This window comes from Cygnus olor, chromosome 1 (assembly GCF_009769625.2).
Source record: "Cygnus olor isolate bCygOlo1 chromosome 1, bCygOlo1.pri.v2, whole genome shotgun sequence".
Taxonomy (NCBI): Eukaryota; Metazoa; Chordata; class Aves; order Anseriformes; family Anatidae; genus Cygnus; species Cygnus olor.
Window position 1 is genome coordinate 127428979 of NC_049169.1, and position 24990 is coordinate 127453968.

The window sequence follows — 24990 nt, forward strand, 5'->3', positions numbered from 1 at the left end:
CTGTGTAGATGTGAGTGACAGCAAGCAAATTAAGGCCTCTGACAGGTTAAAAAAAAAGTTTACTATGCATCGAGTTTGTCTTTAACAACTGTCCACGTCCTCATGCTTATCCCTTAACAAATGAACAACAACTCGGGTTAGCCTAATCCTCTTTCACTGTGGATTTATCTAAATTTATTACAGGTTGAAAACTCACCCATCATCATTACTAACGTAACCTATGCATCTGAATAGTTGTCACCGTGAATGCACATTGCCACAAATGATGGTGGTTCTTTTGTCTGGAATATGTATTGCTTATCAAATCAATCAAATTTGAACAGACTCTCCTGGCATTTGCAGAGGATATTTTCCTGATTCCTAAGAAATATCAAGCCTCCCTATAAACCATGGTGATATCAAAATATCTCAAAAGGAAGTTCACAAGTATTTTTAAGATGTACTCTATAGGAAACAAAGCTAAAAATTCACACTAACATATTTGCCTATATATTACAGACAGAAAATAAATACATTTGCCTACCTTCATAAGATCAAGCAATACACCACTTAAAATTCCCAAGTATCTTCTCTCTAAAGACTGTGGATGATTGACTGCAGGAAACTGTAAAAGTAATACAGCATAAATATACTGAGAATGTAAACAAGGTATACATGAACACATTATTTGAAAAAAAAAACTACTCAGTGAATAAAGACATAACTTAATGGAAACCATATGCATTGAAGAAGTTACCAGTTTCTGAAACATTACAAAACATTACAATGAAACAAATAACTACCTGTACAATATGCATCTAGTCAACCAAGGAAAGTATTCTTGATTAGTAGGGCAGTCAAGAAACCACTCTCAAACAAGAAGTCATCAACTTAGATCTATAAATGTGCTCGTGGCACTATGATTGACATGAGGTGGGTGGTTTAAAATAGATTCAGAAATAACATAAGTAATATCCCCCTCCCAAATAATTTAAAATAGGTTTGAGAAAAAAATATTTTTGCACAAATAGAGTACTAATTAAGTATCAAAGATTAAGAGACAATTCCATAATGCTTTTTAAGTGGAAAACATCACAAAAACAGAATGGCAACTATGCAGAAGTTTAAGGTTCAGGATGATCATGCTGCAGTAAAAACCGGCAACATCATGAGAAGTAGTACACACTGCTGGAGGGCATCTTTTGTCAACTACAGTCTCGACAAAACTAGATGAAGACAGTATTTGAAACTAGTCCTAACTGTCTGGAAAGAACAACAAGACAGGCAGGAAAGACTTAGGGAAGAAAAAAAAAACCCACAGAATTGTTTGTTTGTGTTTTTTGGTTGTTTGTTTGCCTTGAAAACAAGGCACTAGTCAAATGAAATAAAAACAGTCTTTTCTTCTTTTTAATCAAATGGAAGAAAATCTGCTCAATATTTGTGTGCTATAACATAATGTCAAGTACAATGAGTTGAAAAGAAACAGACACCGGAGATCCAATTCCAGACTATGGCATGCACTGAACTGACACCAACCAAATAGGTAAACTCCTTTCTGTGAAGTAATTTCAAATTTAAATGCTAAGCACATATATTCCAGTGTTTTCAGAATTAGAAATTAAGGCTCAATTTCCAAGATAGGCATTAAAAAATCCTTATGGATCCAACTTATGCTGAATTTTAGAGTAAACTGCACATTTGAATGCCAGAGAAGCCTCTGGAAAAATGAAATGAAACAAAACAACAGCCAGCCAGCTGATTGGCATTAATCACAGTTTATCCAAAACAAAGCAGCTGAGATCCAGATACTTTGTTAGCAGTTCCCAGAGTTGTGGCATTTGCCTAATAGTATGCAAATGCTTCAGTTGCAGCCTGGCTTGATCCCATCTGCATCTTAACTGTGTGTTTTCTAAATAGTCCTCTTAAGTTAACACATCAAAGCAAGAATACTGACAACAGGGAACATGCACTGTTCTTGTCTTCTGGCAATCACATACCTGATGCATAAAAAGCTGTCACTATATGTCCCAATGGGCTCAAGCCATACATAAAACACACCCACATAAAATACTTGGTTATACTTAACACCACTGAAAATATAAGGTAACAACAAAATTCATGTCAGTGATTAAGACAACAATGAAACAACCCAACAGATATGAAAATAAACGATCATGTTTTCTATAGTATAAACACATACGCAAACTAAATGTTTGGTCTGAACTGTCAACAAGCAAGAAGTCTTAAATACTTTTATATCTTTACTTTCACTTGTGCATTTTTAAACTCTCACATCTAGAGATTGTTACAGTTAGGTGCACACATTTACATGCATACCTTCCCTCAGAGTAAATGCTACCTCCAAATTATGCTTTCAAGAGTAATCCATGAGTACAAACCTCCATTTCAAAAAAAGTATGTATATGGAAGCAGAATGGATTGCACATGAACTGCATGCGTGTAAGTGTTAGACCACTCTGAAGTGCAATCCATTGTTTGTACTGGCATTACTTTTCATAAATTACATTATGTGAGCTTTGAAGGAAAATGAAAGAACATTATTTGAATGTGTTTGTTCCTAAATAGTCTCTGTATTTTTCTTTTTACTTTGCTTTCTTTTAAAGTGGTTTCCTAATGACTAAGGATTTATTTATTTACTTAAGTCCAAGTCGATGTTGATCTTAGATAGCACCCTAGATGGACCAAGCCTTTCATACTTCTACTACTGTTTACACAAAGCAAACAGATTTTCAGCAGACACTAACTTGTTTTAAGTAGAATATTCTCCTAAACAAACACACTTCACCTTTCTTATCAAGCTCTTCTTCAGTCTATCCAAGAGGACAAAATATTCTTGTCTTCATGTAGAATGACCATTCTAAATCAGATTTTACATCTGGAATGATGACGGAAACATGAAAATGTGCCAAGAAATGCAAAGCTGTAATATGCAATTGCTATTCACTGTGTTTGCTCAGATTCTCCAGGTTATTTATAATTAATCTGTAGAATAATATTAAAGCCCTACATTAGCATTCACGTTTCCATAAAGGAACGAACCTATTAGTACTTTCTGATCCTGTATTGCCTTGGGTCTTCAACATACCATGGATGTTTGCTTTCTCAAAAGGACAGAAGAGAGATCACTAAGTACTTTCTAATCTTCAGGACTGACGAAAACTCTGTGTGTGTGTGTGTGTATGTACGGAGGAAACAAGCAGGAAGAAAACATGAAGTATGCAAATGTGCATCTGTATAAATGCACGTGTGTTGCTGTAATGTTTGAATTAGATTTTTTTTTTAATTGTGTGCTACAATAGGGTAGTACTTACAGTAGAGATTCACAAAGCTTAGCGATAATCATATGGATAAACATTTCTACTTCAAGGGCTAGTTTCTAACTTGTGAACAGCCAGTGCCAAAATCCAGCTTGTAAATAACAATTTGCATAATCACGGCACAACAATTTGCATGAGCACAGCATATCTTCTGTCTGCTATGTAACAGAAAATCTTCCACTATTAAGCATTACCATTAAAAAAAAAATCTGTACTTTTAATGTTGTCTTACAGCAAGGAATAATTTTTCCCCCTTAACTAATGGATATCATATTCCAAACCAACATTTTTGTAGTATTTTTCATGTTTAAGCCATTTTTCAGGCTTCACTTCAGTATTCTACAACTATTTTCTATTAGAAGGCATATGTCACTGTTGTTATCAATAGTGTGACTTCAGAAATGAGGATAAACAGGCAGCAACACGGCTGAGGCCGAGCAATAAACCATTGATCCAGGATGAGAACAGGGACTCATGACTCTCAACCCTGTGCTGATTACATTAGGTCCATGCTGTCTTCTTGAATCACTGTATTTTAAAGCTACAAAACAAAAGATACTTCATTTTCATCCTAAGACACTGCAAAGCATTTATCCAAATAAGATTACACTACACAACTATAATTGTTGTAAAACAGTATTTAAGAGAGAGTTATTTATTTTGCTTACAGTTTTTAAAGCTTTCCTGATAAGGGGTATAATATTTTTAAATAGGAAATCCTGTCCAGCCCTGCTCTAAACAGCATCAAATACATATAGGACCTTGCAAGAAATGCTTGTCTAATTGTTCTTTAAAAACTTCTGACAGAGGGTCTGCAAGCTTCATCAAAAACTCTTGGAAATTTTGCTACCCTTCTAGCTAAAATAATTAACCTTACACCTTAAGCCAACTACTACTCTTCCTATCATTATCAGCTAAGCCTAATTTATATAAAACTTGAGCACATTTTAAGACAGTTAGGTGTCCCTCTTTGCTTTTCTCATTCACCGTTTTCTCTTTGACAGAGTAAAACACAAATCTTCAGTCTTTAGCACAGATCAGGTCTCCTAAAACCTTAGTATGTCTTTTTATAGGATTTTATATTAACAATTTCATACCATTCATCAAGATCATAAATTCACCTAAGCAACGTTCACTATTGGAAACAACGACGACAACAAAAACCAAAAAACTGAATTACAAGAAAAAGCAAGCACGACCACTGACCAGGTGCTATTAAAGATAACAGCTATTTATCATATATTTCATCTGGGATTTTGCCACATTGTGTGTTCCAACTTGAGCAGATTCTCTATTCTATTGTCTTTGTCAATACATGGCATTGGCAAGCCCCTGAAAGGGGAACAACAAGCTTTCTGACTCATGTGGCTTATATCAAATCTCCAGAAATACAAGTAAAAAGCTCTTCTATCATCACAGCAGTATCCATGACCCAAATTTTGCCATCATAGTAGCTTTAAGAAAACAGTCACAACTTGTCCACATCCTGAACAGACAGCCATGCCACTAAACTTCATAATGCACAGCTTGCACTATAATGCTAAGTTAGTATCAATACTAACTTTCAAGACAAAAAAGTCAAATAAACAGATTTTTATTTATTTTTTTTAAATCAGCTTTTAATAGTAAAATGAACTTAGTTGTCCAACTCAATACTGGTATAATTGGAATTTGACTTTGAATTATGAATGCCTTATGATCTAAATATCCTATACTTCCACAGAAACACATGTAGCTGATAACACAACACACACTCTAAATGAAAAGAACCTTTACAGCAACAATGACAATAGTGTAAATACCATGTGAGTAAATTAAAAGAAAAAAAAGAACAAAGCTTTCTCTTACCCGCAAGCCATGGAAGCGTGGGTTGCTGTAGAAGAGCTTCATCTGCTCGGCTGGCAGTGGGCCTAGCACCTTCTGAATGGTAAAGAGCTGGTCAATCTCGCTCTCCCCAGGGAACAAGGGTTGTCCGTCACTCAGCTCGCCCAGGATACAGCCCACAGACCACATATCCACAGCCTTTCCATATGGGGCTCTGTAAAGTTAAAGTACAATGTTTTTCACCTACCGGCACCATTCTCTTTCTAAGCTGTTTTAGTTTACTGGCCGTATTTTCCATGCCTTGCTTCCTTACAGCTCAGAAAAATAAACTTTAACATTAAAGAAGTGATCTCATATACCAAGTCCTCCGTTTCCACACTGGATTGCTTGACATATTGATGTCAAAAGACAGGACAGGAATTTTCAAGGACCCCCAGGGATTTGGTTACCTTTGTAAAAAATAAAAAGCTTACAAGAATAATCTTTTTGACCAAGATGCTGTTACCAAAGTTAAACTAGCACTAACTTTCCTTTTATCCAGAGGTTAATGACTGTACAGTATTTCTGCATTACAGAAATTGCTTTTTCTGTTGTGCTTAGCAGGTTGATAGACACACTGGATCTGGTCACTGAGAGGACAGAAACAATAAGCAATCTTTGTTTCAGCCTTCATACAGTGAAATTTTAACTAGAGAGAAAACAGAATGCCCCTGAAGCAATTCCTGAAACTACTCAACAGTTGAAAACCACAGATGAGGACAAAATGAAAGCATCATGAAATAAGTATTTCCTGAAGCAAACACACGGGTGGGGCTTTGGAGAGAAATTCGGAGGGGCAGTCTCTGTATGCAGGCAACGTTGTGTGGTGGGTGGATGGCACCCACCTGTATTTTAAAGCGTTACTGACAAAAGAAGCTAGGTCAGCAATGAAGAGGTGGAGGGAGTTTGCTGGAAACAATGCTCAATGGTGTGCGTATTACACTGGAAAGGGCTAGAGCAGCTTTTCTTGAGACTACATACAAGGGTATTTAAGGGAAGAACAGGCAATAAGGATATTATGGTCAAGAAAAATGATAGACTTGTGGATGGTTTTAAGATACACAGGGCAGAAAATCATAATACAGAAAATGGATGTTTGTATGAGGAGGTTAGGGTGGGGGACTATTGCAACCTGCAGTCTAAAGGCAATGAATGCTGAAGAAGCAGAATCCTTTTGGACGGTTTCTGATTCTCCCTCTAAGGTTCTGTTCCTTGGTCAGCTTCTTTAGCAGCCCATCTCAATCACGCAACAGCTAATGCGTTACATGCTTTTGGCTTTTAGTGCTCTGAAGCACCTCATTTTCTGTATGCCCAAGTTCTTGCTTGACGGATTTAAACTGTTTTGTAAACACTCAACTTATTCCAAGAATTTCTTTTGGATGTCAAGGTTTTGGGCAGAATGAGGGGGGGGAATTCCTCGCAGGTCAAAGAAAAAGCATATAAAAAGAATAAGCAAGAATAAAGACAGGAAGAAATGCTAAACTGAAAACATACTTCATTGATTCTCTTCTTTCTGAAACTTGCAATCCAACAACTCGACCTCTGTTTCAGGATATTTTCAAATTACAGCCGGCTTGCCTATTTCTGGAGTTGCAGCTGATAAATCCTATCCTAAATCTATTCCCTTTATTCCTTCCTTATGCTGATGGATAAATGTGTTTACGGAGAGCGTACCCTTAGATTAAAGAAAAAAACTCTGACTTTTCCCTGCTTGCAACCACTCATGATTAGTTACTTCACTTTATGGGGAGGGCACTTGATCAGAGAACGCTGTAACCCTTGAGATAATTTAGTTAGGTTAAGGCAAGAGAGCTTTTCTAGCTGGACAATAGCCTAGGTGAAATCACAGGCCCACTGAGATGCGTACTGCAGGAGTTAAAGGTAGCCAGGAAGGCTGAAATGGGACACCAACATTTCAAGAACTGTTTGCCTTTCAGAATCTGACATGAGACACTGCAGTACCCAGACAAATGGAATCGTCACAAATTCAAAGTTTGCCCCCATCGGAATAGACCACTGACAATGAAATGACCACTGACAAACTGAGGATCTGTTAGCAAACCAGTTTGTGAGAGTCTAACTAAAAAACCTGACCTTTTTACGACAGAAAAACAAGCACTTTTAAAATTTGTAACCCTTTAAAAGGCACGCTTCTCCACCGTGAGACGTGAAGTTGGAAAAAGCTATGCTGCTGTAGACCAGGGCCTTGGAGAATCAGCTAGGGTTACAACTGAGGAATGGGCTAAAACTCCTTTGAGACAGGGACAATTACCTTTCCATACTAACACAAATGCAGTAACCTGAATCACAGTTTAGGAAGTTTCCATTAGTTGCTGTGTAGTCAAACAGAAAACACTCATTTCTTATGGAAGCAGCAGAGTAAGCTTCAACTATTTCATTTGAAAAGTCAGATTCAAGACTCCTGTTCTACTGACTGTCAGAATCAGTCTTCCAGATCACAACAGGCGAGCAATGCAAGAATGAGGTGGCTGGATAAATGAAGTAACTCCTGTATGAAACTACTAATCAGGAGTACTGTAGTCTACTGCAGCACAACTTAGACTCTCCAAAACTTATTATCATCTAGAAATATGGTATGCTAAAATCTGCTAGCTTTTAGCAATGTTTTGTCATCAAGGAGTACAGAGCCCTCCACTAACAGTTACCTGAGGCTCTTCAAAGTGAGTAGATTTTGGATGTTCTGTGAGTAACTAGGCAGCATTTTCTTTCCTCGGGAAATTTAAGTACTTGAACTTTATTACAAAAGATAAACCTCTCTGGGACACATTAAAACTTGAAAAAGTAAAAATAAATTTGGTAAAATATAAATATTTAATAATCCTGGGAAGACTTTCCAGTATTAGATGTTTATAAAGATTTGGTAAAATGCAGGGGGTGGGAGGATGGATAAGATGATTGCAAAACAAGAACAAGATTGCCAAGAAAAAGACATCATGTTAAGCCAGAAAAACTTGGCATTAAAAACATACGCCAGCAAAGTTGAGGTCATATGAACTAAATACACATACCCCCGTCCCCTTCCTCTACAAGCTAATCAAGTTTAGCCAATTACATACAGACATGATTCCTGATAAATTTCCTTTGTTAATCAAATAGTTTTGAAAACTGCAGGTCATACTAATACCATGTCTGTCAAGTTTTTCATGTCTTTCCTCTTAAATCTTAATTACGACTATAGACAAAGTGTGAAATGCTGTAAAAGTGAAAAGGGCATGATTGATGCTTTCTTTCCAAGTTGTGAGAATGTGTATGTCATATGTGCACACGTACACACACACACTTTGCTGGAAGTTCAGTTATATCTGTCTTCTCCAAAATATGAAAACCTGAGCTTTAAGCTTTTTAACGGCAACTTTAACATACTATTCTGCATGTAACAACACAACTGCATACCAATTTGATTAAGCTTAGCACAGCTCTGGGAATACTGGTATGACTTTATTGAAAGAATATTTATTATCCAATGCTTTACATATTCAAGAAATGTCTATTCTTTGGTTCAGTGCTAACTAAAGGTTCCAAGAAAGATCTGTTTCTCAGCAGCATGCACCATTTTGGTTAAAGAATATAAGTGACCAGTACTTTGTTTGCTCCTGTGGCTGCCAATTCCTTACTTCTAGAATATCCCTATATGTGTATGTTATACATTCAGGAATTGCATTTTATCAGAGTGTTCATGCAGTATAGAAAAACACACTGTAAACTTGACAGCAATGGAAAATACAAGAAATACATTTCCAACTACTTCTGCCCTTTTAGGTCCTCTGAATTTGTTCATGCAATACCTGAAAATCTGTTCAACATTGTGAAGTAGTAAAATGTTAATTTTACAGATTAATAAAAGAGTGAAATTAAACTGCCCAGATAAGGCTACTCATGCAACTACTGCTTTCACAAACAACATGAAACTAACTTCTCAATGCTTTAATAAAATGATTCATGTAGTCTCCTTCCTCAAATTCTTCCCGACCAGTTATAAAATCACAGAATCACAGAACATCCTGAGATGGAAGAGACCCACAAGCATCATCGAGTCCAACTCCTGGATCCCCACAGCATCACAAAAAAGAATTGATTTTTTATCAAACCCTGTATCTGAGGGCATTATCCAAACACTCCTTGAACTCCAGCAGGCTCAGTGCCATGACCACTGCCCTGGGGAGCCTGTCCCAGTGCCCGACCACCCTCTGGGTGCAAAACCTTTCCCTAACACCCAGCCTGACCCTCCCCTGTCCCAGCTCCATGCCGTTCCCTCGGGTCCTGTGGCTGTCCCCAGAGAGCAGAGCTCAGCGCCTGCCCCTCCGCTCTCTTCGTGAGGGAGCTGCAGGCCTCCCCTCAGCCTGCTCTGCTCTCAGCTGAACAAACCAAGGGACCTCAGCCGCTCCTCATATGTCCTCCCCTCTAGACCCTTCACCATCTTTGTAGCCCTCCTTTGGACACTATCTGATAGTTTTATATCCTTTTTATACTGTGGCAGACAGAAAAATCTTGACAAAACTGAGGGGTGGTGTGGAAAACCTGAAATGCTGACCCATGCCCAGGGCAGATGAATCCTCTCCTGGGAGTTTCTTTGGAAAGGGAAGAAGCCTGCGGGCCATGCCCCAGCCGGCTGAGCCCTGGGGTTGACGTGGCTTCCGTGGGAGTGGGATATGTGGAAGGAGAGCTCAGGGGAAGCAGACGGCTGGGTGAGGATTGCTGGAAAGCCTCTGCGCTCATCTGCTGAGTCACGCTGCGGGTGGGAAGCCTTCACATCCAACACCAGGATGACAACCAAGTGACTTGAGCTGCTCCTCATATATCTTCCCCTCTAGACCCTTCACCATCTTTGTGTCCCTCCTTTGGACACACTTTGATAGTTTAATGTCTTTCTTATATTGTGGTGCCCAAAACTGCACACGGTACTTGAGGTGCGGCCACACCAGCAGAGCAGAGCGGGACAATCCCCTTCCCTTGATGGGCTAGCAGTGCTGTCCCTGATGTCCCCAGGGTATGGTTGGCCCTTCTGGCTCCCAGGGCACACTGTTGGTTCATATTTAACTTGCTGGCAACCAGAACCCCTGTCTCCCATTTCACAGGGCTGCTCCCCAGCCTCTTGTTCCCCAGTCTGTCCGTACAGACAGGGTTGTCCCGTCCCAGATGCAGACTCAAGCACTTGCTCATTAGATTCCATGTGGCTGGTGATTGCCCAGCCCTCTAGTCTGTCAAGATCCCTCTGCAAGGCCTCTCTACTCTCAAGAGAGTCAACAGCTCCTCTTATTTTTGTGTAATCTGCAAACTTACTTAGTATGCATTTGAGTCCTGAATACAGATCATTTGCAAAAACATTCAAGAGAAATGTCTCTAAAATGAAGCCCTGCGGAACCCCACTAGTGACTGACTGCCAGCCTAATGTAACCGTATTCACTATAACCCCCCAGCCTAGCCTGTCAGCCAGTTGTTCACACACTGCATTATGTATTTTTCTAGGTGCATGTTGGACATTTTGTAAGGGATACTGCAAGCAGCAGTACAGAAGGCTTTGCTGAAATCCAAAAAGATTCCATCAACTGGTTTCCCTTGGTCAGCTAGGTAGGTAATCTTGTCATAAAAGGAAATTATGTTAAACAGGACTTTCCCCTCTGTGTTGGCTATGACCAATGACTGCATTATCTTTCAAGTGTTTTTCAAAAACTCCCAGAAAAATCTTCTCCATAATTTTACCAGGCACTGAAGTGAGACTGACAGGCCTATAATTACCAGGGTCTTCTTTCTTGCCCTTCTTGAAAACTGGGACAACATTTGCCAGCTTCCAGTCGACTGGGACCTCCCCAGATTCCCAAAACCACTGAAAAATAATTGAGAGAGGTCTCATGGTGACATCAACCAGCTCTCTGAGTACCCTGGGATGAATCCCATCAGGCCCCATTGACTTTTGTGCATCCAGCTGAAGCAACAAATCCTGCACAAGTTTGGAGTTGGCTGGGAGTTTATTGTTCCTGCAGTCATGGTCCTCCAACTCAGGGCTCTGGGAGTCCCAGGGCCCATCACTAGTGTTAAAGACAGAGGAGAAGAAGGTATTAAATGTCTCTGCTTCATCTACAGTCCTATTTGTGAGGTGAACATCCTCATCAAGTAACAGACCAGTGTTCTCTCTGGTCCTCCTTTTGTTGCTAATGTATTTTAAAAAAAGCCCTTTTTATTGGCCCCCAGAGCCCTTGGCCAGCATCAACTTTAATTGAGCTCTGGCCACGACTTATGTCCCTACAACAGGAAACGGCACCTTTGTAGTCCTCCCATGTCACCAGACCTTGTTTCCAGCATCCATACATTTTCCTTTTCCACCTAAACTCTAGAAGATGATCCCTGCTCATCCAGGCCAGCCCTCTACTTTGCCTGCTTCACTTTGAAAACTTTCAAATTGCCCGTTCCCGTGCTCTTAAGAGGTGGTACTTATAAAAAGTTAAGAAGCTAGTACCCTTCCTCTTACCATTTCAGCAGTGCTGGTAAAGAGCAACTGGGAATGAGAGCCAAACCATAGTTTTGACCTAAAGGATAAAGAGAACTAGGAGTGTAACATGGTGAAAGCTGCGCTGCCAATACTATGCAATGTCCAACATGAGGCTAACAAAACGAACACTTCAGAATACAAGACTACCATAGAAACATCTTTTGAAAGGAACGTCGGGGAGGAGCATCTGAAGTAGGTTTGTGACAATTCAGCTTCATCTTTTAGTCAGTTAAATACTATTCAGTTCAAGACAGGTGAACATGTCAATGACTCATGCCAACCCACATTTTCATTTATGCTTGTTGAAGTCTTTAGAAATCTTCCCTTTAAATCAACTACAGTTCTCCACTGGCAAATTTTATAAAAGGTGCTTGATAAAATGCAAAGAATCAGCCAAGATTTATCATGGTCGCTCTACAAACTGTACTTACCCAAGCAACAGTTCAGGTGAGCGGTACCATCTGGTAGCCACGTATTCTGTATAGTTAGCATTGCTTCCTTCAGAGAGGTTACGAGCAAAGCCTGTCGAAACAAGTGTAAAAGATTGTATTCTATTTTAAGTAAATATGCATATCCCCAATGATTTTGGAGGTAAGAGGTCACATCTATTTAAACAGAAGTAAATTGTTCAGCGCGGAATGTCTCCAGAGACTGCTCATCTACTGAAACACAACCTTTTATTGATACAACACTGAAAGTCAGAATGTCTGCTTTAATGACTACTTTATTTGTGTACTGTCCTCAGAAATCTATGGCGTTTTGCCATTATGTTTGGTACTTCACCATAATGGAACAGACTGGTAAAAGTTACTTGTCAGTATGCCATGCATGTTATTGAGCCACTAAATTTCACTGTGAAATTCTGTTTGCAGAAGAGGATTCATAATAATAGAAACTTACCATATGCGTGACAAGTAGACACGTTAGTCATTGATCTTAACTACTACAGTCTCACTGCATTCCATTTTCTCATATGGTCAAGCAGCTATGTTATTCTTGGCAAAAAATGGGGCAATCTCTCCCAAACTACAAAAGGCAGGACTCTACCAAAGATCAGCAAAACGACGTTATTTCTGCATTTACGTCACTCCACAAGTGTGAGCTTCCCATCTGCTTTAGCATTATATTGATAACAAGGCTCTCAGTGGATTAGGATCAGAAACCAAGTCCAAATTAACTTCCTCCTCCACATCATTTTATTAAGAATCAAAAAACTGTCAACTTATTTGCAATTGTATCAAAACTCAACTTCTGTCTTAAGGTATAACAATTAACAAGATCAACAGTGAGAAGAGTGCATATACTGAAAAATCCAGATGTAGGAATAAGTTGAATTTTGTTTTCGTTCTCCTCCATTTATAAAAACTGAGCTGAGCAGCACAGTAACGACGTTACTAGATTCTTCATGTAGAAGTACTCTAGGGCAGCTGATAGCACTGTTTTTGGTAAAGTATCAAGCATCTTACTGTTTTTCCAACAAGTAATTAATAACAAGGTAAAAGTTCAGACAGATCTCAACAGCAAGTCTCTGCTGTTGAAATTGACCTCAAACTGGAACAAACTTTTGGGACTGAAATACAGAAGCAACATTTTCAAAATGCTTCCTTACTAAGATGTAGCACTAAAACTTGGTCGAAAACTCACTTCAGTGAAACCACTAGGAGTCCTTCCATTATTGCATGAGCGATGAAGAAAGAATAAAAAGTACAAAGTCTTGCAGAGGTATAAAGCATAATTTCATTTTCAGAATCAATAAGTGCTACTTAAACGCAAGTCATTTTTCTTTATTCCTTAGTTCTTATGCAGAAGCTGCCAAAAGCGATTTTCCCACACAACTATGCTTGTAAGGCTGTCATTTATTTATTGATTTACTGTTAGTATTCTGAAAGTGTATCTCACTTGGCAGCATTAGTGAAGGACTCCAGCCCCACTGATCCCTATGGTTACACTAATTTACTCCAAATTGGAGTAAAGGTTTGGGTGCAAAGACTATTATTGGACTAGTGGTTAGAGAAAACAATGTATTTGTTTTTGACATAGGTCACAGCTGTTAATTCTAAGATACCTCTCCCTTCAAAAGTTAGTAAATGGAAAGGCATGTACAATGAGGAAAAGATATTTCAAAGTCATCCCAAAATAAAAATAATTCTCACATGTTCCCACAGTTCTGCTGATCGTTACTGATGCTGCTAGAATAAAACTTGAAAGGATTTTTTAATTACCTAAAACTAACTTAACTTTTGGGTAAATTTCTAAACATTGCTATATTTAGAACTGCTTAGGCAGCCCTGTTTCTGTTTCAAATTACATGACCCATCTGATTAATCTGGTCAGTGAAAAATCTTTCATTTGTGCTTTTAAACACGAGAGGGGAAAATAACCAAGAGCCATCCTGAAGAAATGGGACAGCCAAAACTGGGAAGCCCCAGCCTGAATGAGGGGAGAAAAATAAAGGGGCCACATGATACAAATGATCACATCGCAGCAGCCCATGTAGTAGTGTACAGCACCAGCCCACCAGCCCAGGTGCACCAGAGCATCAACAAGTCAGTGTCATCTTCAGTGGCATCTACATATTGTCAGGTGTGTAAGAAACCACTTTATGGATACACTGCTGCTCTGACTATGTTACCATGCTGAAAGATGATGGACAAAATTGATAGTTCAAGAAAGCATAAAACCTTTCTAACAGAACAACTGCTACTTTTCTGTTGTGGCAGAATTAGCTTACTGACCCTACCTCCAAACTGTGCTGAGGTATTGGGTACAATTTTTGACACAAAACATAAGAGAAGGTAATTAGGCAGAAGACCAGACCAAATTCTAAACAGCAAGAAGAAACAGATTAGAACATGAACATGGAAAGTGATTTGGGTGAGAGCAACTATGAAAGCAACAGAGCTTGTATCCCAATGCAAGGAAGGCAAACAACAAAAATAAAAACGAGATTTCAAGAAAGGACTTTAAACAACTCATAGGAGAGGAGGGTAGATGTCAAGGTAAAAGGTGTGAGGGAAAAAGGAGTTCAGAAGATTGGCAGTTTCTTACAGAGAAGTAAGGCACATGTAAATTAAAGTAAAGAATTCTAACATTAAAGGAATAGAATAATTCAGTTGGAAGGGACCTTCAAAGATTATCTAAGTCCAACCTCCTAATGACATGCAAGGACTTAAATAGGTGCCTAGGAACACTAAGGAACATGCATTACTGAGATCTTCAAGAATAAGCTAAGCAAAACCTGTCAGGAATGACACAAACAGGCTTAATCATTTCTTTGAGTAGGTGGAAGAACTAGAGAATTTCTTGAGGTCTTTTCCAGCCCTGTTTCATGATTTCTGTGCTCATGTATCATACAGAAATCAAGAGATTTTTAAAACAAGTAATTCTGAAGCCCTGGTGTTGAAACAGCAAGCATACTAAACAGAATGCCTACCAATTTCTAACAAGTCAGGTGCATCTGCTGTAATCGGCATTTTGAGCTGTTCTCTTTCCCATTTCTATTGGCAGAAATGACACCCACACAACATGTGTCCAGGCAAGCACCACATTCAACCCCATTTTTTCTGGTACGGTATGTACAGAACATGGCACAAGGATTATGAAGAACTATCTCGTTAAAAAATTGTGCTGTTTTTTTTTTCTACTCAAAGTGTTTTGTCCACTGGGCTATTCCAGAACACCCAATTACTGCAATGTCTGCGTTGGGATTGATGCACAGACCTTTTACTTGCATTTGTTGCTGTCACATGAGGAATGTGGCAGCGTACTTGACAAGTAGTTGTGTTCCAAGAAATGAAGTTAGGTAGGCAGTTAACATATGTTAAATCATGTTATAGGGCACATTCTTATATCCCAATCTGTACATGTGCAAGAAACACTCTTGTGGTTAATATCTCTGACGGATTATTTTTACAGTAATAACTTAAGCTACTAACAGGAACGTCAATTAGCAACATGGCTAAAAAATTAAAATTGATCCCAAATTGTAAGTATTGCTTGGAATTTGAAATTGACTCCAAAACTATAAGCAAATTCAGACTAATCCATGTGAACAATAACAACAGAAGTTCTTCCAATTTTCTTCCTCAAGGCTCTGCTGAGCACCAGAAGGACTTCTGGGTTGCATTTCTTTTCCAACAGCAGAAGGAGAATCTGCCTCGAGGGTATGACATGAGCAAGCCTATAGACAATGCAGAACATCTCCACTGACAGAACTCTCATTTTCTCTATCTGGTGAGAAAACTGCTGTCCAAAACATGATTGTACAGCTTGTTTGGCTTTCTACTTTCCTTCAGTGCAAAGCACAAAGGCTGCTGACACACGTTCTGGTGCACAAGGAGCGCTTAGCTGATGGCACTGGTAGAGCTGATGGCCAGCTCTAGTGGTGAACCTCGCTCTCTGAAGGACAAAGATGGAGGGAGGACAGGAGCACCACCACGGGCTGCTCCTGCTGACGACACCGTTAGTCCTGACTGGAGCACACACTGGTCAAGAGGCAGGCGCTGTCTGCTGACTGTTTGCGGAGTTGTGCGTGAGGCAGCAAATGGGTCCCCGACCCACCCAGAGCTGAAGCCTGGGGGGCAACGGGCACACTGCCGGCCCTTGCCGCCCACCACAGCACCGGCAGCCCTGGGGGACTCTAAGGGCCTAAGCTGTCAGGAGCGGGTGGCCGCATAGGGGCAGGCAGTAGGTCCCTGGCCAGAAAGAGGGCCAAGGCACCGCAGGCACTGCCAACAGCACCACTGCGTGCTGTCAGATGCCCTCAGTTCAAAGAACTCACATGGACCAAATATTCTAAAGCTTTTCCTGGAACGCTTGCTGGTGCTGAACGCTTAGGCAAAAATACCCTTAGGATTGAAAGAAATAATCAGCACTGCAAAAGACAAATGCTTTTTCTGTGTTCCTAAAAACCTACTGCAATTTATTTATTTTTTTTCAGTGGTTCCTCTTTTCATTCATAATTGCAGAGGTTTGAAATGACAGCTTTCACAGTGCTCTCATGAAAAGTGCCCTTGGGTAGCAGCATGCAATTGAATTTTATTTCACCAAGCCAAACTGTAAGCTTTTTAGAGGGAACAATATTTTATTCTGTGTTTATGTAGCATTTAGAATAAAAATAGAGATTGTTGGAACAGCGTATATGCCACCCTGCTGTCTTCTGGGGATTACTCACATGGGCAAAGTTTGTCTTGTACTTGGGTGCTGATTCTTCAAAGACTTAAAGCTGACATTAAACAGGTATTGATAAGTCAGGAAATATGAAAGTTAACAGTGCCTGTACCACTCTGACTCTATCCTTCAGCCATTAATCATATGTTGATATATGATTCTTTGATTAATACAAGTATAAAAACTCATCTGTAACTATACACCTAACAGGCCATGAAAGCCAATGGTTTAAAAAGTATATAAAAATATATTTTGCCTTTAAAAAACAAGAACCATCTTTTCTTTTAATATGCAGGCCAGATGAATCTATAGTTTTGCTAGCCTTCTAATCAGTTTATCATCTGTGCTGTTCTTTCTTGAGTGCCCGTACCACTGCTAGTAAAAACCCTATCAAATACAGGCAGAGACAACTGCAGCATTTCCACTGATATGGTAACAGTATTTCCGAAGTATGCAAATTAAGCCCATAGATCTTTCATATTTAAGTAACAGCCACAAATCTGAGTAATGACCACTAAAAGGGTTTTAAACAGGAAGGCAAAAAAATCCACTGCAAGAGATTTTCCTTAAAAAGGTAAGAAGAAATCTATCTATTGAACTTACCAAAGTCACACAACTTCAGAACATCATTGTGACTTATTAAGAGATTCTCTGGTTTGATATCTAGAGCATCAAATAACAAAGAAAAAAAGAAAAGACAGCTGTTAATTTCTCCTACTTTTGAGCTTTGCCAACAATATTATTTAATAATAATGTATTTTGAGATATTCTTGCAATCATAAACAAAGCATTACAAGCTAAAGCAATTCTATCTGTGAACATGCTGAAATAACTTTCTGACATGAAGTCTCTTAAAGTGTTTCCCAACAAAACACTGGAAGGTAAAAGCTGCTTACAGATATTCCTGGAGAGCAAAATATCATGTAGAATATTGCATATTGTGAAATAATACCAAAAATGTCATTGAATTACCCGGTTAATCAGTAAGCTGTTGTGTGTCGTGCTCAACATTTTCAGTTATGATACCCTTATTGAGCACTTCTTGCCATTTCTTTAGAAAAAGTGTGTTCTCTAGTTTTAAGGCTGTTCCTTATTCCTATCTACATATTGTAGTATCTGTGTATGTTATACTTGTTCAAAGTGTATTTTACAAAATATTTCAGACTTTTGCCTACATTTTGATCTGTCTCAAATACAAGAAGTAAATTGTATGAGAACTGTAATTTATTGGAAACATTAATTAGAAAGAAAAGTTCTTCTTTCAAAGCCACAAAGCAAAACACAAATGAATTAAATAAACTACATAAAGCTAGACATTGTCACACATCAAAATATGGACTGCAAGTGCTTGAAGTTTAGGAGAGAAAGTAAATATATATAGCCTAAGTCATAGGAGCTGGGAGGAACTGCCTTAAGCAGAAGTAAAGCACAGGGGACTAAGCTTTAAGTTCTGGGTTAATTTTCTACTACTATTCCATTATCAGATTCAGAAGTGAAATGACTGAGTGCCAGGAAATGTTTAAAAATTCCTTTTCCTTTGGCAATGTTTGTACTTCAGTTTTACTTCATTGTGCATTCAATATAACCTTTACTCATACACCAAAGATACTGGACAGCAAGCTTTTTAAGTAGATGAACTTAGTTTTAAAGCAATATGAAGTCAGGTGGCAGGCTTAAGACTCAGCCAAATTTAGAGATTTTCTCTCTGTTGTTGACATAAAGCAATTGCTTATGTTTATGTTAAATGCAAATTACTTCAACCTATAATCTCTTTCTTGGTACAATGTAAATTTCAATCAGGGGCTTATTTCCACGTGGAGAGCTACACACTTACCTCTATGAACAATATCATTCTTATGACACCAATGAATTGCTTTAATTAGCTGGTAGATATAGCTTTTCACTTTTTCTGGTGGAACTCCATTTGGCATTTCTTCTAGCAATTCAAGCATATTCTAAATGTTTAAAAGACATTATTTCAAAAAGTTATATTGTAGTAGCTAGAACACAACTCATTTTCAGCCTTCTGAAAACAACATACACCACTGACTCTGACTATGAAAAAAATAATAGTTTAACACTCAGGGAGTGTATTCTAATGATAAGCATAGATAAGCTGTTTTCATTCTAGAGAAAGCATTTGTGAAGACAATAAACCTTAAAGGTGAACCACAAATGTACCACAAGTCTTTAAAAAGCTGTCATCAAACCAATTATCCTAAAGCTTCTAAATAGTCATTTACATACAGAAAGTTGCTTAAATAGAAATACCAAGTCGCTGTGGCTGTATGAAAAATTAGTAAAACAGAGCATTTTCTAAATATCCTACTACACTTTTACTTTTTTTTTTTTTTTTTTTAATTAATAAGCTAGTTCTATGGCTTTCACATAGCAGAACTATGATTAATCACAAACCATGTCTGTATGTGAATGGGCACATAAAAGCAACCTAAAGCAACACAATATCGCTAATGCGAATGAGATAACACAAAAATGCCTCACAGGGGCATAAACAGTAACCTATAAAATATCCTATAGTTATTTATCAGCTATATTGACCCTAGACATCTTTGCACTACAGTAACTATGCCCATATTAACTATTTCACAGATATACCAATGCAAAATTAAACTGTTTATAATAGTAAGTTTCCTCTTTGAAAAATGACATTCAGATTTCCATTATATTAGCAAATGTCTCCAATTTTGTACAATTAGACATACAATGGAATTTGTACTCTAAATCTTAGTTGAATGAATAATGGGCATCAGCACCCCACTTGAGGACAGAATAGACTATTATTTAATGAAAACTGAAATGGAAATAAGCATTTTGGCTACATTGCCTTACACAACTCATTTTATTATGAATTTGAGCATTTGTACAGATTTTTCAATTAAAATAAGTTTACCTTAACTTTGATAAACATTTTCTTTAGCTGTATAAGAAAATGTGAGGTTTCCCTTGTAATATATTTTAATAAACACAAATAGAAAACAAGTGGGAGACTTTATTAATATTTGAAAACATTTCTGAATTTTACAGTCTGTGAAAAAATATTGAAACTTATGTGCTGAGTGCAACACTTCAGAGCTCAGAAAAGGAATTTTCTGTTAAGGAGCCGTATTAATTTGTCAGATTCTTGTCCACACAGAGGTCTATAGTTCTGGACAAGTTATGTCAAAAAGTCAGTGTTACAAGTATGAATGAAAATAGTAACATCAACACAGCAAGACATAATCCTATATGAAGACATTAACTAAGGGTAATGGATAAAGAAGATTACACTAAATGTGAATTTAAGTAATCTGGATTTGAGTATTGCAGTGCTAAGATTCCCTAAAGAACACAGGCTGTTCATCACCAGTTAAAACAAATATTAGCGTATTGTACCATGTTTTATTTAATTCCTTCTACTCTTTCTCACTTGAAAATACAGAAATCATCCTGGTCTTTAGATTGGTTTTATAGACATCTATAAGAACCAGTGGAAACTACTCAACACATCTGAAAACGTGAAACAGTTATGAAAAGTGAAGTTTAACTGGATGTAAAGATGGTCATTCATATAGAAACAATTTTAGAACAAAAATGGCATTAGACACATAATGTCTATCTTTAACGTTTTTTGAAATATGCTCTTGTTAGAGAAATTAAATGTCTTTTATTGATGCTGGTCTTCCAACCCACTACTAGGGTGAGCTTAGCTAATTCAACTATAATAAAAAATTAAATATATGTTCTGCTTGGTGTGTGATCAAAGACTTTACACAAATCTAGAACAATCACAAGGAATATGGGTGAAAAAAGTCAAGCTTCAGACATTGCAGCTAAGATCCATCACATTAGGAGCTGCTAACCTGGTGAAAAACAAAAATGACTTCTGCCAAGCCGTGGCCTAAAATAGGTCACCTAACATTATGCAATGAAGTTATACCACATAGTAAATTGTAAACTGAGGTAGACGAGACAGTATTTAGGGAGGGGCACCTTTACACAGGAAAGAACTGACTGAAAAGGACTAGCACCTAGCTGTACTGCAACATCACATTGGCAGGGATTGGTAGGAAATTTTCATTAAATGAAAATTTCAATCAAGGGGACAGTATCTCATGAAAGCTACATTATATATATATATTTAAGCTTGCATTTAGTTTTACTGTATCCAAATACCATCTGATTATTTCCATGAAGAAATGCTAAATGGTTGGGATACAGAGGTAAGGTCTACCATCATCGCAGAGGTTGCAAAAAATAACGGAGAACCAATCTCTTCTCGGTTGTTTCTCCCTAGAAACAGGGCAGGATGTTTGGCAATAGTAGGCCAATCTAAGAAAGTTTTGGAATTGTTTCAAATGAGGTCAGGATTGGAAATAATGACAGTGATCTTTGCCAAATACCTCTAAGCAACTGTTGATAGTGGACTTGTTGGAGAAACATACAAACAAAAATCCTATTTTTATCAGGCAGGGATCAAGAAAGCTGCAACAGATTCTAAGGTCAAAAATCTATGATCTTGTTCTGAAAGATTATGTCAAAAATTCATTACACACATAACATATGGTAGCTAATCTACTTTACAATTAAAAATGAAGTATTTGGATGGAAAATTTTCTTCAAATTATATGTATTCCAGTGTACAAAATTTGAACATGTTTGTTCATGTATGGAAGATCTGTTTTTTTTTTTAAAAAAAAGACCAACACATGATGTAAAAACAATAATAAAGTTATCAGTGCCATTTTTATCACAGTAAAGGTGAATACAATTCAGATTGTATTACAGCTTTTCTGCTGTTCCTCTTCATAGATTATAATGGTTTCATTTTTAAATGTGTAAATAATTTTAAAGACTTTTCCATTAAGCTGATGATTTAAGTGTGGCAAGGATAGTATAAACTCAACTCACTTTTTCCACATATTCAAATACTAGGTATAATTTTCCTCTTCTTCTGAAGGCTTCCTTCAGCTCCACTATGTTCTCCTGTTTCAAAGTGCGAAGCATTTTAAGCTCTCGTAAAGTGGTTTCTTTGACTTCTTCATTTTCTAGAGTGCAGAAGTAAAAGTGACAGAGTAAAAATTATTTAAAAAATCAGTAAGAAGTGTTATTAATCTTTATTTTGAATGCCTGATTAAAATCTCTGTTTCTGGATACTACAGAGAAAAAGGCTTATTTTCCACTGGGGGCTCTCTCTGCTGCCTGGCTGGTTTCTGCACTGGAAGAGAGGTAGCTGATGGCTCTGCTCTCATTAGGTAACCTTCACAGTCTTCCCTTCATTATCATCGTGGCTTCCAGTGGCAGGAAAGATGCTTCATAAGAAGCAATAATTTGCATTTTTATCTTTTCATTATGAAGACCACTAATCTACTTCCAAAAATATGCATGTATCTGTACAGACATCCTCCACCTCACATATAATTATTGCATGCACAAAATGCTGACAAAGTTCCGTTCTCACCAGAAACACTAGAATGCAAACATTTTTGGTTTTTGAACAACAAAGATCTATTTGATTCTAAAGTAATTTTATTCTCAAAAAAACATGACAAATTAAGGCAGAAGCACAGATTGATAAATCCTTTAAGTTTCCACATAAGGCTTTTAAATGAAATTCAGAAAAGCAGATCAATGTAGTGGCCACAGAGGGCAGAAAAGCAACTACTGATTAAATGAAGCCTTGAATCTGTGATTCTAAGTCAAGATACTCAACTATCGTTTTGACAGTTTAGTTGTCTGAAAGTTGTTTAAAAAAAACAACAGTGTTTTACTAAAGCTTTGTAGAGTGCTTATTGACGAATAAGCACTTTACTGAGTTTAGTGACTCTGAACTGGCTGGGTTCCAGAGGATAGTACCAATGAACCATCAAATAAAATGAAGTATATTAGAATCTATTAATTCAGCAAATTTGCCCATGCACATGTAGAAGACAGATTCTTAATCTCTTAGTACTGTTATCCACAACAGAGGAATATTTAATGGTATATGACTGCATGAAATCAAAACTAAATCCCACTGGCAGGTCACGTACCACAAAGACACAGAAATAAGAGAAAAGGAAGAGAAACTGCTTTTCCAAGCAAGCAAAAAGCAAAAACAGGTCTGTAGCAGAGAGAAAAAAGCACAGGTCGTGTGAATGCACACAATCATCATCGAAGACAGAAAAAAATTTAAGAGTAGCATGAGAAGAGAGGAAAATATTATCACCACAAATGTTTTGATTAAAAATATATATAATTTAAACCCATCTAAATCATTTCATTTTGAAACTGAGTGCTCAGTGTTGGCTTGCGTCAGCCCGATTACATAATTTCTTCTAAAACTAGACACACTCTTTCCAGCTCATTTACCATGCACATGTCAAACAGCAAAAATTCAGTGAAACAAAGATGGCAATAGAAACAATTACAGTACATTCAGATTTGTAATGAACCACCATATTAAAAAGACAGATGTGAAATGGCCTGAATCAAATCTATCAAAAGAACTTCTGTCGTATTTCCAGAAACTTGTAAACAACTAGCTACAACTCTAAAAAGCAGTCATCAGTCATGTAAACTGATATTACGTAATTCTCATGGAAAGACAAAACTAATGGCAAGGATGCATTTTTTTGTTTTCGTTTTTTTTGGTGTACTGTCTAACATCATAATCCTGTTTGGGGCTTAATACTGAGATTCATTGTCTTTGATGTGTACTCAACAGTTGACACGAAGTACAAAACGTGATTCTGAAGTAATCTCATGACCTGGTCAAGATGGCCACCACAATTAAATGATCTACATTCTTTAACGGGGATTTAAAACAGATTTCTGAATAGCAGAAGATTCATCAGCTACACCCTTCAAGCATCTGGCAAAATTACCCACACTGTGAGAGTTTGTATTGCAGGAAATGACAGACACAAATCTGAATTTGCTGTGTCTAACTGACTTTGAAAATTACAGTCCTTGTAACCAACCACACCTCCATGGCCATCCACAATTCCATAACAATACCAAAAAATGGAAGTTTGCTAAAATAAAATGGCTGCTATTTCTTTAAACTACATTATTAGACTGTTGAGCTTTCAGCTAAAGCCTTGGTGCACAGCTGATTATAGCTACATCACCTGTGACTGGGATTACTCCTTTTATTACTTCACACTCAGCTTCTCTTTCTGTTTGTGCTAGGCCATGAGGGATTAGGGCTAACTTTTGATGTGTGCAAGGTAGACAGCTGCTCTCAGCAGCTGATTGCCAGTTTTGCCTATGACAGCATACTGGGCTTCACCGTTGTGAACATGTGCAGGCCAAAAAGCCAGTCTTGTTTTGTGCAGATCTCTGGTTTTACTAGTCCTGGGTGAGGAACAGGTGTGTGCAGCACTGGCAGTAATGCCCATGTGTCCTCCCTTCTGCCATCCACTTTGCCAGCAACAGTAAGCCTTGCAGGAGTCAGCTCTTTCTCCCTCTCAGCAAACTCAGCAACACCGCAGAGTACACAGAGGCCGCTGTGAAAGGGGACAAGGAGCAAGTTCCCCCATGGAGAATGAAGAGGAGAGCAGAGCAGAACTGCTGCCTCCTCACCCAGCTCCCATGGGCCCCTTAGAGCTCCCCAGCTCCTCCATGCACCACAGTGCTTCTAAGTCACCTCTCCATCTCCTCTGCTTATCCCTTCAAGTCCCCCTAATGTTTAAGATCCCCTCCCTGAATGAGGGTTGATAAAGTTCAAAGACTCCACAAGCCAGTGCTACAAGGCAAGTTTTCGCCATTTTCTGATCACCCCTACTCTCTACAGGTCATACTGCCAGGTGTGGCACCACAATCTGAGCAATATTAAGACAGATGCACCAAAGAAAGGTAGAAAGAAAGAAAGATAGTTAGAATCAAAGAATGGTTTGGGTTGGAAGGGACCTTAAAGATCATCTAATCGCAACCCCCTGCTTTTGGCAGGGACACCTCCCACCAGACCAGGTTGCTCAAAGTTCTCTAGTTTGAGTGTATAATACAGTCCCATGGCAGGTATAAAGGATCAAGTGCCTTGAATAGTCACGGAGCTAATAAGTCATGATCATTTTAAATCAAGTCTTGCTATATTAGACTTCTTATTTGAACTGGAGAGAGATTAACAGGGTAATTATTGACATGAAAGATTAC

General features: G+C 38.1%; 1 protein-coding gene across 6 annotated transcripts in view; it reads right to left on the bottom strand.

Moving 5' to 3' along the window:
* Positions 1-24990, bottom strand: part of CDKL5 (cyclin dependent kinase like 5) — a 135717-nt gene that overhangs the window by 34683 nt on the left and 76044 nt on the right. For all 6 annotated transcript variants that reach the window (XM_040532605.1, XM_040532585.1, XM_040532619.1 and 3 more), the window contains exons 5-10: positions 21766-21902; positions 18692-18812; positions 17461-17520; positions 12120-12210; positions 5166-5355; positions 524-604 (exon numbers count right to left, since the gene is read on the bottom strand). In XM_040532605.1, the coding sequence (XP_040388539.1) occupies positions 524-604; positions 5166-5355; positions 12120-12210; positions 17461-17520; positions 18692-18812; positions 21766-21902 (680 nt within the window). The remainder of the gene's footprint in view (positions 1-523; positions 605-5165; positions 5356-12119; positions 12211-17460; positions 17521-18691; positions 18813-21765; positions 21903-24990) is intronic.